Source organism: Cicer arietinum, chromosome 1 (assembly GCF_000331145.2).
Source record: "Cicer arietinum cultivar CDC Frontier isolate Library 1 chromosome 1, Cicar.CDCFrontier_v2.0, whole genome shotgun sequence".
Lineage (NCBI taxonomy): Eukaryota > Viridiplantae > Streptophyta > Magnoliopsida > Fabales > Fabaceae > Cicer > Cicer arietinum.
In genome coordinates this window covers 7707348-7724313 of record NC_021160.2, presented here as the reverse complement: position 1 = coordinate 7724313, position 16966 = coordinate 7707348, and the positions used below count along the sequence as shown (strand labels likewise).

The 16966-nt window shown below is 27.6% G+C and overlaps 2 protein-coding genes and 1 non-coding gene across 3 annotated transcripts; 1 reads left to right on the top strand and 2 right to left on the bottom strand.

Moving 5' to 3' along the window:
* Positions 1-561: 561 nt before the first annotated feature.
* Positions 562-2268, bottom strand: LOC101508264 (berberine bridge enzyme-like 21). Its single transcript, XM_012714313.3, has one exon. It carries the CDS (start codon positions 2246-2248, stop codon positions 626-628), a length of 1623 nt encoding a protein of 540 aa, XP_012569767.1. The 5' UTR covers positions 2249-2268; the 3' UTR covers positions 562-625.
* Positions 2269-13294: 11026 nt separating this feature from the next.
* On the bottom strand, positions 13295-15201 carry LOC101506123 (plant-specific TFIIB-related protein PTF2). Its single transcript, XM_027331446.2, has one exon. The coding sequence runs from the start codon at positions 14997-14999 to the stop codon at positions 13398-13400; it is 1602 nt and encodes a 533-aa protein (XP_027187247.1). The 5' UTR covers positions 15000-15201; the 3' UTR covers positions 13295-13397.
* A 1572-nt stretch (positions 15202-16773) lies between these two features.
* Positions 16774-16845, top strand: TRNAG-UCC (transfer RNA glycine (anticodon UCC)). Its single transcript has one exon. It is a non-coding gene; the product is annotated as a tRNA-Gly (tRNA).
* Positions 16846-16966: the final 121 nt, after the last annotated feature.

Here is a 16966-nt window from a genome sequence, read left to right as displayed (position 1 = left end):
GTCAAAGATGGCTGACAAAGAAGCTTCAGATCAACACTCTTCAAAAAGCAGAAAACGAAGAATGTTCAGAAAAGAATTAGTTATGTTCTCATTCAGATTGATAGAGCAAATGTTTTTAGAGATGATCGAACTTTGTTGAATAATTTTTATGATAGTGAGTCATTCTTCAATGTGGTTTTATAAAAAAACATAGCATTAGAAATCGACCAATGGATAGAGAGAGATTAAAGAGTGAATTTTTAGAGAGTTTGACCAATCGAGATGACTTCACATGTGTTTTAGCATTTTTTAATTTTTCAAGTATATAAATTTTTTTTATAAATTATTTACTTTTTTTTTAGCATTTTTATTTATTTATAAAAAAATATATGAATGTTATTTTGATGTTAATTTAAGAGAGAAAAAAATTAAATAAATTATACGAATAATTTTTTTTTTATTTTATCTCAATATAAATCATATTATTTAATTATCTGTTGCGTATCAAATACATAATATAATAGATTAGTCTTATCAAATTTGTTATCACGTGCACATCAAACACATAACACAATAACTTCTTATCACGTCTATCATATTCTTTATTACATCATGTCTCTATGCTATCATGTCCATCACACGGACCCTAAGGATAAACAGGAATACTCTGCTCATTCCTGAAAAAGTTTTCAGGATCAACAGTAGTCTTAATCTTAACAAGCCTATCAAAATTATTATTAAAATACTTATAACCATAAACCTGACCTTCTTGATAACTATTCTTACCAAAACAATTAATTCCAATATCAAGGTCTCTATAATTTAAAAAAGCACTTCTTGGATTACTTGACACATAAGGTGTCATGAAACTAAAAAGCGATCTACTTTGAGTTAAGTAGTTAGTTTCAGAAGCTTCTGTTCCATCCATCCAATTCACGTAATATTGAACTTTGAACAAATTTCCAGCACGATGTGGAAAAGGTGTTGCATCAGATGCAATCTCAGCCATTTTTCCACCATAAGGGTTGAAAGCAAAACTAATATTTCCCAACTCAATCATCTTTTTCCAAATCAATTCCAACGAATCTTTGGGAATAGCTTTTTGAACATAATCAGATTTTCTCTTACCATAAATAGGTGAATTAACATTCCTATCCAAAAGGATCTCAGGTTTAGCACCACTTTTAATACTCTGATCATTATAATACCACATAACAGAATTAATCCAACTTAATTCAAGACAATCTTCTTTTTTCAAACCCAAAAGTGGAAATTCTTTTTCCAAAATCTCAACAACTTCATCAGCACCACCAAGAAACATAGCAACAACAGAAGCACTCAATGTTTTAGAAGTATTAGATGTTATAGGCTGCAAATGTAGTCTCATGAAAAGCCTTTCATCTGTTGTAGGAGCAACCTGTTGCCATTGAACAACAAGATCAGTAGCATTCTCTTCCAATGTTTTCCCAATCCTAAAAACTGTAACAATCTCTGGAACAGAAACCAATTGAACAGTGTATGATAAAATAACACCAAAACTAGCACCACCACCACCTCTAATAGCCCAAAAAACATCTTCACCCATTGATTTCCTATTCAAAATCCTACCATTAACATCAACAATCTCAGCATCAATAATATTATCAACTGCTAAACCATATTTTCTCAACATTGTACCATACCCTCCACCACTCACATGACCACCAACACCAACAGTTGGACAAACAGCAGCAGGAAATCCATGAACTTTACTCTTTTCATAAATTCTATAATAAAGTTCACCGATCGTAGCGCCGGCTTGAATATATGCTTGTTCTCTTTCAATATCGACATTGATAGTTCGAAGATTGAACATGTCGAGTACGATAAAGGGTGATTGATTTGAGACATATGAAATGCCTTCATTATCGTGTCCTCCGCTTCTGATTTTGATTTGGAGGTTTATTGATTTGGAGCATATGACAGTGGATTGAACGTGTGATGGTGTTTTTGCTGTTATTATGATTAATGGTTTTTGTATTGTGGTTTTGTTGAAACGTGCGTTTCGGATGTAATCATTGAGGACAGTGGAAAATGAAGGGTTTGTTTGGAAGTAAACAATGTCGGATGAGTTTGTTGTGTGTTGTGTGAAGCAGTTAAGGAAATTGGTTAACAAATATGAGTTTGTTTGTTTTGTTGGTCTTGAAAATGTTAAGGATGCAGACAGAGTTAGGAGAAAAAAAGATAGACAAAAAAATGTGGATAGAGAAATGGGTTTGGGTTTTGCCATTGGTGCTTTTTTTTTGGGGGTTTTTGATTTTGATGAAATGTTGTGAATTTACTTGGTGGTGGATGTGTGGTTTTGTAGAGAGAAAAAAAAAAGGATAATAATGTGTATGTATCAGGATCTCGTTATTGCAATTAGATATATTTATTTCCTAATCATTATTTCCATAAATTAAAGATTTATCTATTGAATAGGGCCAGTTCAAGTAACGTCCAGTTTGAAATTTTTAATAAATTAAGATATTTTCTAATTATTGATCGAGATAATATGTATTAAAAAGTTAAGATACTTAATTAAAGATTTTTTATCAGTAATGTTGTGTTTTAAATTTTTAATAATTAAATATATTTTTTAATTATTGGTCAAGATAATGTGTGTTAAAAAGTAAAGATATTTAATTAAAGATTTTTGATCGAGTAATGTCGTGTTATCGTTTTTGTTGTCAGAAAATCTTAAATTTTATTTTGTGTACAATTGAAAAGAAGTTGTAAAATTAAAAGTAACCATTGTATATTTAGTATCTAAATTAATACTTCATTTCTCTCATAATATAAGAAAAATAGATTAAAAAATGTGGCTCAAAATTAAGTTACATACATCTATTGTCTTTTAACCATTTTTGTTTTTATTATGAAAAGAGTAAATTAATAATTATTTTTATGATTCAAAGAGTTATTTATTGACTAGAATCGGTCCAACGGTTATGTCACTAAAACAAGTGTTTTATACTTAAAAATTTTGATTTTTTACTTCATAAAAACATCTTTAAAAAAGTTTTATACTTGATAAAAAAAGTCTTATATTTTATTTTTAAATCTAAAATTAATATTGTATCAATAAATATTAAATAAATTGACTTATTTAACAATGAAAAAATATTATATAAAATTAATTATTATTATTTAATTTTATAAATAATCTTTTATTTAAAAGTATCTAAACAATGAATTTTCAAAAACTAGTCATTTTACTAAAATACTGAGATTTTGAAAGGTCCGATAATAAAATTCACTTTAAGTTTTCTTTTATTTTGAATCAACCGATCTATTGTCGATTTTTATATTTTAAGAAATATTATCTTATAAGAAAAAATATGATTTTATTATTAATATTATACTAATTTTTATATTATAGGTTAAATTACATTTACGTTCCCTTAACTTAATTTTAGATAACGTTTTAGTTCTTTATATTTTTTTCCTGAGTTGATCCTTTATGTTAATTTTAAGTGACAAATTTGATATTTGATATTTTAAAATGTCAACAATGTTGTCCTTTTTTTTACAAAAATTCTAAAAAATCATCAAATTTTTCAAACAAACCCCATAAAATTCATTATCATCTTCAATAAAATACAAATTTAATTAAATTCATAACTTAAATCTTGAAATAAACTCATATTTTTATTCTTTATTTGATGTTGTTGGAGATGAAAATATGAGTGTATTTGAATATTTGAGCTATGGATTTGATAAAATTTACATTATATTGAAGATGATTATTAATTTTATGGGTTTTGGTTGAAAATTTTGATGATTTTTTTAAAATTTTTTGTATAAAAAAGGATAACATTGTTGAAATTTTAAAACATAAAATATCAAATTGTCACTTAAAATTAAAATAAATGACCAACTCGGAAAAAAAAAAAAAAAGATAAAGGACTAAAACGTTACCTGAAATTATATTGTTATTATGATTATGATTAAAAATGATTATAATTAAAAAGTAGGACAATTTATGATTAATCAATTTTCTAAAATTAATTTGATACTTACCAAATTTGCTAATTACCAAATTAGATAGTTTGTGATTAATCAATTTGTTATCAAATTGTACAATTGATTAATTTTTTCATTTAATAATAAAATTAATGATTAATCATAAATTACTAAAATTAATGATTAATCATAAATTACTAAAATTAATTTTCTCATTAAACATAATTTGGTAAATTATTTAATTTTCTCATTAATTTACAAATTAACTTAATATCAAAAAAATTGATTCGTGTGATTGATAAATTGAATAGGCATTAATATGTTCTTGTCACATTTATTCAACCGCATTAATTTTGATATATATATTTTGCCACATTACCAATCACACGAATCAATTTTTTGATATATTGAGATAAAATCAGGTAATATATTGTATATTAATATTTTGTTAACTTATCTCAAAAGATAAAATCAAATTAAATATATTCATCTTCCAAATGTATTTTAAAAATATCTATATATAAAATGATTAGATTAGGTTCATTTTTTACTTTTATTACTTTTTCCAATCACACGAATCAATTTTGTTGATATTAAATTAATTTGTAAATTAATGAGAAAATTAATCAATTTACCAAATCATATTTAATGAGAAAATTAATGAAAAAATTAATCAATTGTACAATTTGGTAACAAATTGATTAATCACAAATTGTCCAATTTGGTAAGTATCAAATTAATTTTAGCAAATTGACTAATCATAAATTGCTATACTTTTTAATTGTAATCATTTTTAATCATAATAATAATAACAATATAATTATTATTATTTATTATTATTGTTATTGTTATTTATTAATGTATTATTTATTAATTTAACTATTTATTAATATATTTAATTCATATAATAATACATAAAATGACAAAAAAAATAATAACTATTTTTAATTATAACAATTTTTAGTAATAATAACAATAATAATAATTAATAATTATTATTATTGTTATTATTATTTATTAATATATTATTATTTATTAATGTATTATTATTATTATTAATTATTAATATACTATTTAATATAATTATTTATTAATTTAATTATTTATTAAAATATTAACAATTAAATAAACCTTAAAACGAATAAACAAAAAATTAACAAACCCTTTGGGAGGTCGCATCTCTAGCCAGCGACCTCCTACTTGGGGAAATTTTTTTTTGCTTCACCCGGTCGCACCTCTAGGCCACGACCTCCTACTAGTCTAAAAAAGTAGGGCATTTTGATATATAAATTATAAAGTAGGATATTTTGGTTTAAAAATAAAAAAAAAAAAGGATATATTAGTAAAAAAATCCAATGTACTCTTTTTTATTAAATATAATTTACTTTTTGTTTACATTTAAGACAATAGAGTTTTGTTATTATCTTAATAATATTTATTGGAAAATTTTGCATTACTTTTTTATATTTGATTATGTTTTAAGTAATTTAATAATAACATGGTTTTTTTTTACCAAAGAACTTAATTGCAAAACTAACACAAATTAAATATGGAGAAACAATGATAATTTGGATTTGATCATACGTTTCAATTTATTAAATGTGTTTGTAGCTATTATTTGTGTTGTAAATATTGTACTTTCTGGACAATAATGTCCTCTTTTGTTTATGGGAAGATTATAGATTTTTTAATTTATAGTTGTTTATTTTTACTGTCAAGTAAATATCATTTGATCCACCGTGATCGACCTATTCGTAACAAAAATAAACTTAAAATAATTTCATTTTTTAAATCAATTTTAATTATTTTTTAATTATATTATCTAATTAAGATTATTTACCCCTTTTTTTAAGGAACTACTTATACTATTTCTAAGTTAATATCATCAATTTTGTATTTATAGTAATTGTTTAAAAATAAAGGACATGACAACACAATTATAAGTGTTGTGTATTTGATTTCAGAATTAGTAGGTGGACTAGACAAAAGGAGGGACAAAAGACTAGATAAAAGTTAAATTTTTTCTTTCTCACTAAATCATGAGACAACTTTTTATTTCAAATACAAATTATCTAAAATACCAAAATAAACAATTGTCTAGTACCTTAAATGTTTGTCATATGTAAAGTTGTGTCAAGTACTTATTCTTTTGTGCATTAAGTTCGAATAAGATATCAATGTAAGAAATGATAATAGCTTGTTATTTTATAGGCTTCATCATATTTAGTGGCAAGAGATTAGGTAATACTCGCAAAGCGACTCTTGACAGATTAATTCAGGCTATTCAGCAAGAATCGCAACAATTCCCTAATTCTAACACTCAAAATGAACAACAATGATTACTTGGTTCAAACACTCAAAATGAAAAATGACGTGACCTATTTGAATGAGTTATAGTTTATAATTTTTTACATCCATTTTACAAATCACTTTTAATAAGTTGTTTTAAAAAAGAAAAGGAAAACAAATTCTGTAAGAGATCTCGATTTTAATAACTCCTTGGAGAAGATGAAAAAAAAATAATTTGTCAACTCGTTTAAATCTTTCAGAAAACAACGTTACCAAAATAGTTGATTTTTAACATTAACATTGAAATTCTCTCTTTTTTTTTTTTTTGAGTAGCATTGAAATATTTTTTGTTTAATAATGACGTGACTTTTTTTTATATATTGACTTAAATATAATCTTAATCATTTATTTTTTTATTAAGATATTCTTTTTGATCATTTATCTATTTTTTTTTTAATTTATTATTCTTTTTTTGTCTTACAATGTTAATCATTTTCACCATAACCTATTTAAACTATTGTATGATTATTATCTTGAATTATTGAGGCTCAATTTTGGATCACATATAAAATTAAGTGTGAAGTAACGATGTCGATTTATAAGAAAGGGAGATTTGAATTGTAAATGTTCCTATTTAAAAATTCTTGAAAAACTTAAAGATCTAACTCAAGAATGATTTTGGTTAATAAAACACAAAACGGAGAACGTTCTTGATTTTTACCAGAAAACGGAGAACGTTCTTGGTTAGCTTGAAAAACAGAAATTCAGTTTATGTTTTAATTCAAGTAATTAATCAGGCTTAATAAATAAGGAGATAAGAGAAAGAATACCACACAAGGATGTATCCTGGTTCACTCAACTTGAGCTATGTCCAGTCCTCACAACTATGAGTTTTTTCCACTATGTGTTTAAAACAAAAAACTTTCTCAGTTTTACAGCACCTAATTCAGATCAGACTTGATCTATTACAAACTTTATTTCTTTCCACCCAGAAAGAGATTTAATCAATTTACCTATCAGCCTTGATAGGATTTCAAACAATCTATTCAAACTATACTAAACTCTTATGGTTTGAGTTATACAATAATGATGAGAATACTTTGATAGAATCTGAGATGTCTCAACTCTTGTTTGAGATTCGATTCTTTTACAAAGAATTCAGTACAATAATAACGAAACAGTATGTATAATCAGAACTAAATATTTCTTGAGAAAATGAGAATTTCAAGTATGTGAATGTGAATGATTTGTAAGACTTGATAGCACTTGAACTTCTGTAGTTTCCCTGGACATTGACCTTTCTTTTATAGGCATTTTGGAGCATTTAATAATGGTCAAAAGAGTTGTTGATAGTGCTCTGTCAGTTTTGACCAAAACCAATATATATGATTAAAAATATTCCAGTCTTTGAATATTTTTGAAACCTGTTTGACTGGGTTGGTTTATTCGTTTTTGATCATATTGCTTTTGTGTTTAATGATCATTTATGCTTCATATGTATTTGTTGATATTATATCTTTGATCTGGAGACTTGATTCTGTCCAAAATAGTTTGGAGAATGATGATGAACTTCTGTAGAAATGTGGAGATTGATGTTGAACTTCTGCAGAAACGGAGATTGATAATCAATCTGGACTGTCAGTTTTTGAATATTCTGGAGATTGATGATCAATTTGGAGGTTCAGTCTTGATCATTCTGGATGACTTCCTAATGTCTTATACATATCAAGATTGATTAACTTTCTTGACAGTTAGGCTGGAGAAGGTTCAGACTTGTTTTAACTAGCTTGATTCATGACATTTTATCTTAGTGATTTGAATGCCTTATTTGACAAGAATGGATCCTACTTGTTCCTTGCCAAGTACTGATAACCTTAGTATAAAATTCAGAGGCATAATCTTCTTTGAACTAATGGAGATTGATTGATCTTGAGGCTGTGATGATCAGTCTTGATCCTGGAGAACATTCTCCGTTTTATCCAAAATGTTTTTGTTTCTTTATATGTTCAGTTTTTATCTGATTTCTTTATTTTACTTGATTCATATCTTTGAATTAATTCACTCAAAATCACAAATTAAATTAACATAAGATTTTAGAATCATAATTAACATTCTAAATTAACATTTGTTTACTTTCATCAAAACTTTAATTTGAGAGTTTGTCTTAACAAAGTGTGCAATGTTAACGACATGATGAAATACATGATAAGTGCTTAATTTACCATATATTTTATATATTGTTAAAGCCCTTATCAATTTAATTTGAGAGAAACCATGTTATTTTACTCTAATCCTTGTAAATATTTAGTTATTAAGATTTGATATATAAGTAATGATAATATGTTGCCTCTTTCTTTATTTTCATAGGTAAAATGAGAGTAAGTAACTAAAGAGAAGAACAACCAAGATCATTTGAGTTAAGATTTAATAAAATAGGACAAATGGCATTCGCTGAGCAAGCAAATGTCTGGCTAAGCGAGTTTCAGACAATGAGTTTGCTAAACCATTGGAGAAAGCTTGGAAATAATCATTGAAGAGCATTTTCTCTTCTTTTCATCTTGATCTTGTAAAGCTACCATGGCAATGAATAATTAAAGTTCTATTTGTTGAGATTAGATGTAATTAATCATACTTTTTTGTATCTATTTTAATTTTTATATATATGTATATATATATATATATTCTAGTTACTCATGAAAAGCAATGTTTATACTCTTGTTCTTAATGTTTGTTATGACATGATCACTCATAATTTGATATTTTATTTGAAGTTTTATTGAAAAATACTCTTTAGATCTTGATTTAGGTTAAATATCTATTGAGTCTAAATTCTAGGAATAAATTTAGTTTTAATAGTCTCAAATTGTTGGTGTTAATGTGATCGTCTTGGTTAACAAGATAATGAATCATTGTTTAAGCAAAGCGGTTGATCTCTCATCGATATTAACGAATTAATAACGCGTGAATAGCGACGACAATGATGTTGATGTTAAATGAAATCTAATCCTAACAATTTAATTTAACGGGTAAATTTACATTACTTTTATTGTTTCTTTTATCCAATTGAATTGATGAACAAAACACTTATACTCCTTCACTTAGAACGATAACTTTGATGAACATACTAGATATCGCATATGTATATGTGGATACAATAATTCATATACTTACTTTTGATAATACAATGAACTCTTATAGACATCATTCATTTCAAATACTTTACATATGTTTCAAAGCATACAATGAGAGTATTTTCAAGTACAATCTTATTTTTAAGTTAAATAGATGTTTTATTGAAAGAATATTATAGAGAACACATTTTGTAATTGTTAGAAGTGATTCCAATGATCGTATATTGTTATGACTTTTGTTATGATTGTAAAAATGATTAAAATTCATCATTTATAAACAAATATTAGGTAAAAGATAAATAAATAAATAAATAAAACAAGGTTATATTTAAACCTTATATTTATTTATTTTTATTTCTTTTGTTTTGTTTTGACAAGAGATTTTCTCTTTCTAATATCGTAAATAAAAAATTGCTTTTCTTGAGATCCATATTTGCTTTCTTAATGTTTTGGATGGAAGATTTGCTTTCTTCTACATATTATTTATTTTTCTCGCTTCTTTTTTAAATAATTTGTTTTTTTTATTGGCATTGTAAAGTTCTCATTAGTTATTAGTTATTGAGCATATATTCTACTTCGTCCTAAGATAATAGTCATATTTACAAAAATAAACCAAAGACTAATAAAAATAATATGATAAAATCATTATTCTGCTGATCTTATTTATCAATTTTTTTTAATGTATAAAATAATCATATGTAAGAATCACTTTTAAAATAGAAGGAGTATTAAACATGTTGCAATTCAAGAGAAATTGCTCAAAAGTCACAAGTCAATATTTTTTATTTACACTCTTTATCTTAAAATATAAATAATTCCAATTTTAAGGTAAATACATAACTCCAATTTTAAGAATGAATCTCTAGAAAAATGTAGTTTTATTTAAAAATCTTATTTTGGTGCTTATAGTAGACTTTTTAAAGATTTTTATGGTTTCCTATAGTTAGCTAAACTTTAGAATAATTTTTCTAAAGTTTTGAAAATATTTTTTATACTCAGAATTGTAAGTTGATGTTCTGTGTGTACCTCTGATAGTTGTTGAAGAATAAACTTAGTCGATTCTTCAGAGTTGTGAATAGACGACGATGATTGTCACATATTTTTATTATGCTAAATTATAGGTTTAATGATTTTATCATGTGTATACTTTATTTGAAAAATATATATATTTTAGACAGTATTGTTTAACATAATTATCACAATATTGTAAAATAACTATTCGCACATTTTTGTGTGTTTTCCTTCTAGTTGGTAGTGGTTGTTGTCTCTTCACTGTCTCTTTGTGATTTACCCCTTCATGTTGTTCGTTTTTTTTCTTCCATATTCACATGCAGCCGATTAACAAGTTGTTAGTAGATTCAAGTCTCAATCACTTTTTTTTTTGTAGATCTCTTTGATCAATGACCTTTTGTTAAGTATTTATTGAATCATGATGTATTTGTAGCTATTTTGAGTCTAGAAAGTCATTTGAAAATGTATTAAATATTTAGATTCACTCTTTTGACATATTGACTGGGTTAAAAGTTTGATACAAGATTTTATATTTGGAAGCGTTGAAATTATAGAAGCTACTATGTCGAAATCTGGAGAAATATTATATATATTTTTAAATAGTTATTTAGAATTATTTAATTGTTTAATTGTTAAGTTAATTGATAAACTTGTCATGCTAAGAGTATAACTTATACACCGGTCCTAGCATTCGGTTTTAGGTCGTGACAATATATCTCTAACATCAATCTTTCACAAAATATTCATCAAATCTTATAAACCATTTACATTTATTGATTTTTCTACAAACATTTAGACATTGTATAGCCTCTAAAAACTTTATAATAAAGATTTATCCATGTAACTAATATAACTAATGTCATTAATTTCATTTAGACATTATATAGCCTCTAAAATTTTTATAATAAAGATTTATCCATATAACTAATGTCATTAATTTCATTCACTTACAAAGTACTCATTCTGGTCCTTTTTAACTTCCGTTTTTCAAAAAATTTTATTTCTTTTTATTTGTTGTTTTCAAATTTCAAAGTAATATTAAATGTTGTTACTAACTAAAACCGAAAAGGATTAAATTTGAGAATTTGGAAATAATAATGGACCGCAAACATAATTTTTATTAATTTTTTTTGACAAATAAAACGAAAATGATGAGTCACAAACAAACTCACGTCACTAAGTTAAGAGTTTAAGTGGAAAAATGTCTACATATGTCAAAGTTAAAGTAATCAAAATATTTATTTTTTGAAATTTATACATTGACGATGAAAAAATCATTGACCGAATGTGTAGTAGCCCTTAGCCTATGACGAAGCTTCCAAAACAAGAATATGTAATACATTATCTATCTATATTAGAAGTAAGAGGATTTGAGAAGAAATGACAAAAGAACTTTAGAAGGTTGAAATTGAGAGAAAAAAAAACTTATTAGGAATTATTTTGATAGAATAAATAAATAATAATATAATAAGTCTCTAACTAATTTCTCTGACGATCTATTTGTATTGTGAATTATTGTAAACTACTAATAGATATTTATATTCCTAACTAACTATTATTGCTATTATTTTTGTAAATCTGTCATATTAGCATAATTTGAGTAGTTGGCTGATGCGGTGCTTCTACATGAAAAATAACCCATGTCATGTCATGCGGCTTTTCACATTCTAACCAATAAGTTGAACTCGAAAATGTGTAGACAGCACTCTAGCTGCAGTGTTGTATGCCACTGCTTTCTGAAAATGTGATTATATAAGAATTCATGTAAATGTAGAGGCTTCCTGTGAGTGTGGAGCTTCACATGTTAGATTTTCCCTTGACCTTGTCATTTGAAAATTTTATGCCTTTTAATATCTTGATAGATTTCACAGATTCTCGTAGGAGAAAACTGATTTAATATCCGTCCTCTCGTGAAAATCTCAAACAAGAGAGTCCTGATAGACCTTTTTTTAAGATTTATTGTAAGAGGAGAGGTGTAACTTACCGGCCATAACTATCCATGACAGTTTTATGCTCATGTGTAATTTAGTTTCTGCAGAAAATTAGAAAAATGGTTATTAAGCGGGAGTGACCAAACTCTCAAATTCTTAGAGTAATTCTTAGAGTAGGGATTATGTATGTAGATTGGTTAATCCAAATAATCATATAAATAATACAATATTTATTTCCTATAAAGTTTTATATTGGTACCACTTTCTATTAGAGACATCCCACTTCCCTGTTCCAAACCTATGTATGAATAAAAAAATTAGATGACATAGTATGATATGATAGATATTATTGGCAATCACCTCTGGCAGGTAGCATATAAAATGTCACCATGGTTGTGTTGAAGATATATATAACAACCACAAACACAACACACACAAAAATATACACTGCCCAAGTTAACACAAGTCAAGTCATTGAGAAAAAGAAAATAGGGTATTTTCCTAAGTCATGATTAGACTGATATGTCTGCATTTGAGTGTCGAATGATGTTTCGTGGAGCTATTAAATAACTGAATCATACAACCAGAAAATAACTGAACCATTCCAAACATGAAGCAAACACAACCAGCAACCAAACATGGGGAGGGTACATGCGATGCATGAACAAGATTTGCTATGCAATTTTACATAGTTTGGATGTAAATCTTAGTGAGTACAAAGTAACATTTTTCAACAACTTTCATTATTAGGTAATATGGTTAACAATCTAACCCCATTAATTTATTATTAATTTATCTAACTAATGGTTAAAAAAAGTGGCACCATCCCCATTGTGAGGGATTTGTTTGCTCCTCAACTTAGAAGCTGTCAGACACCAAGTCCAGATTAAGGAACTTTAACTTTTTGAAAAGCAAAATATGTAACTTCCATTACTAATGAATATAAAATCTTTTAGTACAAAATTTGCAGTATCAAAATATCTGCTCTATTGTATATTTTTGTCGGTCAAAATAATAATGGATAATGCAACTGCCACTAAATCTCAAACTTCTTGTATACCTTAAACCTCTCTTATACAACGCTAGAGTTAAACACATATAGGCCCAGTAAGGCATTGTAATGCCCCTTCTCAATTTCCTCCTCCTTTACTTGATGAAGGATAAGTGTCTCAATAATCAAGTCTTCCCAATCAATACCATCAACTACCTCTCCTCTTTTCTTCTTCTTTCTCTCAGGGCAAGTGCTATCTAAATTGCCATGATTTAGAGTATCATCTATATCAGCGTGTAATGGATGAGTAATTCTTTTTATCCGCTTCTTTGCAGCATTGATCTTCTCTCGCCGCATTTTACATTTCAATTGACCAGCGACAAATGATGGTGGCATGGTATCCACTCCAACATCCTTCTCTAGTAAACGTTTCAGTATAAGCTTTCTGCTCAGTTCTGATTTTCCATTCCACCACTCCCTACACTCTTCAAAATTGAATCCTAACCTTACCCTTTTCTTAGAATTTACTCTCCTTGAAGACAAAGCATCACGGTTCTCATTTAAAAACTTCTCATACATCAGGGATAAACATTCAGCTGAAATCTCCAGCATCTCAACATTATTGATGCCTCCTCTATCAAAATTACTTGCCGACGAAAAATACTTTGAATCTTTTCGGGAAACCAAACCATCAACCGTATACTCGTATCCATCCTGTCGCGTTAAGCACTCATTAACCACATCTTCCAAATCTAACCCTGTCCGATCAACACTCTTCCCCTTCTCAACAGGTTTCGACATAGACTTCTTCTCCATATACTGAATCACATAAGACGCATTCTTAACTATATTTTTGGTCGTAATATCTTTCCCCCAAGGCAAAACTTGTGCGGCTTTCACAAGCGTCTCGAGAAGCTCCTTATACCTAATTCTACAAGTGGAAACAATAGCATGAACCTCCTTGGCCAAATTCTCCAACCGAACATCAACTTGATTAATCTCGGCAACCAAAACCAAAACCGCAACAACCAAAGGAAGTGGCCGACGACCTGTACTCAAAAACCACTTCACCGCACACTGTATCAAAAAAATCCCCTGCTTCTTCATTACATCCAACAAACTCCTATCAACATCATCAAAACAATGAGAACTTTTAATAGTCCTTTCTAAAGAATGCACAATATCAAACTCAGGAAAATCATGTCTCCTCAAATCCAAAAAATCAATAACCCTAACAATCATTCTACCAAGCTCATAAACATCACAAGAAACAACATAAGCAATTTCAGCCATAGAAAAAGGACAATCGTCTTTCCGCATAACGACGTAAGAACAAGCACCAATCAAAACATTAAACCAATTGCCTTCACCGAATTCAGAATCAGTGATGTTAGAAATCATGGTTGTGATTTCGATTTTCTTTGAACCTAACCCTAATTTTTGAGTTAATTCGTCAATGGAATTATGTGCGGCGAATATTTTTCTGTCTTTGTACGAGTAAAAGGAACCTGAACCAGAGGTTCCGATGCGGATGAAGGTACCTTGAGGACCGTTAATGCCTCCGATGTGGGCTTCGAATTGATCGTATTGTTGAACGGCGCCGCAAGAGGAACAGACTAAGTCGCCAGTGTCGTCATCGCGGATGAAAGAGGTTTTGCCGCAGTTGCAGCAGGTGGTCGACATGGAATTGGGAATTCGGTTAGGTACGAAAGTAAGAAGAAAGTAGAATAAGATCAACAACAAATAGTAAACAATGATTGAATCATCTCATTGATCCGGTTAAACAGAGAGAGTAGTGACTCTTACCGATCTGTGAACTATCAAAAAAGAATCAACCTATCTCATATATATATTCCGGTAATTTGGCTCCTCTCATCTTGTTGTAATTTGGCTTAAATAAATTAAAAATCCTTCTACTTCTAATTTATTTTTAATATCTTTTGGATCTTAAAATAATTATTTGAAAAAAATTTAGAATCTTTTATTTTTTTTAATTTTTAATAGATGAAAATAATAAAAATATAAATATAAAAATTAAATTTTAATTTTAATCAACTATCGAGGTCATTATGTGCAATCAAATAAATCTATTTATAAAGACGTCTTTACACACAAAATTAACACTTTTATCGATCATAATTTTCATCTCATTTTTTCCTCACACATCTGCTTCTATTGACACTGAAAGTAGTTTCCTTCAATGTTTTTCATAAGCTTTAAAAATCTCAAACACAACTTCAAAAGTAATCGCTCAGAACAGTTCATCTTATACATCTCTTTTACAATCTTCCTTAAGAAACCAAAGATTCTTACACAATTCCATTCCAAAACCTAACCTTATTATTACTCTAACAAACTATTCCACATCCAAACAACAATAATTTATTCAACAAAACAAGGCCTACATATAAGAGTTAGAAGTGGTGGACATGACTATGAAGGTCTTTCTTATGTCTTAAATGTTCCATTCCTAATCATTGATCTCACAAAACCTTAGGTCCATAACAATTAACAAAAAAGAAGAAAATGCATTGATTCAATATTCAGAAAATATGGTATTGCAATTAATAATGTAATTGAGGCTCAAATGATAGATGTTAATTGAAAAATACTAAATAGAATATTGATGGGTGAAGATCTATTTTGGACTATAGCAGGTGGTTGTGGATCAAGTTTTGGTGTGAAAAGTTTAGCTTGTGCATGTTCCTTCAATAGCGACAGTTTTCAATATTCCAAAGATCGCATTGGTAGGAAGATCTTACGTAAATGCAGAGATCATTGAAACATGTTTGTTGAATACTAAATCACATCAACGAAACTCTTCAATTGATATTTGTAGAATAGCAAGCAGCTTTTCTACCCATATTAATCTAGATTTAGTTGGATTTACTTTTGAAGTAGATGAGTATTTGCATACATATAACATTGCCGTGTATTGATAAAATATGTTATGTTTTACGTGTTTATGATGTTCTGAACGTTAAACAGAGATAATTAATTGTACATTTAAATTATCATACTCTCTCTCTATTTATATTTTTTAGTATGATAACTTATCTGTGTTTGCTTCTCACATGGTTGCTTGCATATTGTTTATACGGATTGATTACAAGTTAGTAGGAAAAAGATGGAATCAATGAGAAAATTGATAAGTGATCAACATTATGTGATCACATTAACTAATTTATGTTATTTATTAATTTATTCTTTTTTAAAAATTAAGTTTTACAAAACATAAATAAAAGAAAATATTTGGACTATTTATAAATCCATAAATATAATCTCAAAGTGTTTTTTATGGTACACATATTTATAATTTATGTATTCTAAAAGTAAATTTCCAGACACATGCCCTTTAGAATTATATTATCGAAATGAAGGTGCAAATAGCAACATCTTCTGCCAAAGGCTTTGTCTCCAAAGTTTTTAAAAGCACTTGTGGTCCAAATTAACAACAGCGTTTGTAGTCCAACGGTTAGGATAATTGCCTTCCAAGCAATAGACCCGGGTTCGACTCCCGGCAAACGCAATCAAATCAAAATATTTTTTTCTACTTCCATTTTATTTCAAGAATTGTTTTTTTTTTTTAAAGGATATTGTTGTTCTACCACACCCATCATTAAAAGAATATTTTCCCTTTATCAGTAATA

Excerpts from the sequence above, each read along its gene's own strand:
- LOC101508264 (XM_012714313.3), bottom strand. The coding sequence starts at position 2,248 with ATGGCAAAACCCAAACCCATTTCTCTATCCACATTTTTTTGTCTATCT.
- LOC101506123 (XM_027331446.2), bottom strand. The coding sequence starts at position 14,999 with ATGTCGACCACCTGCTGCAACTGCGGCAAAACCTCTTTCATCCGCGAT.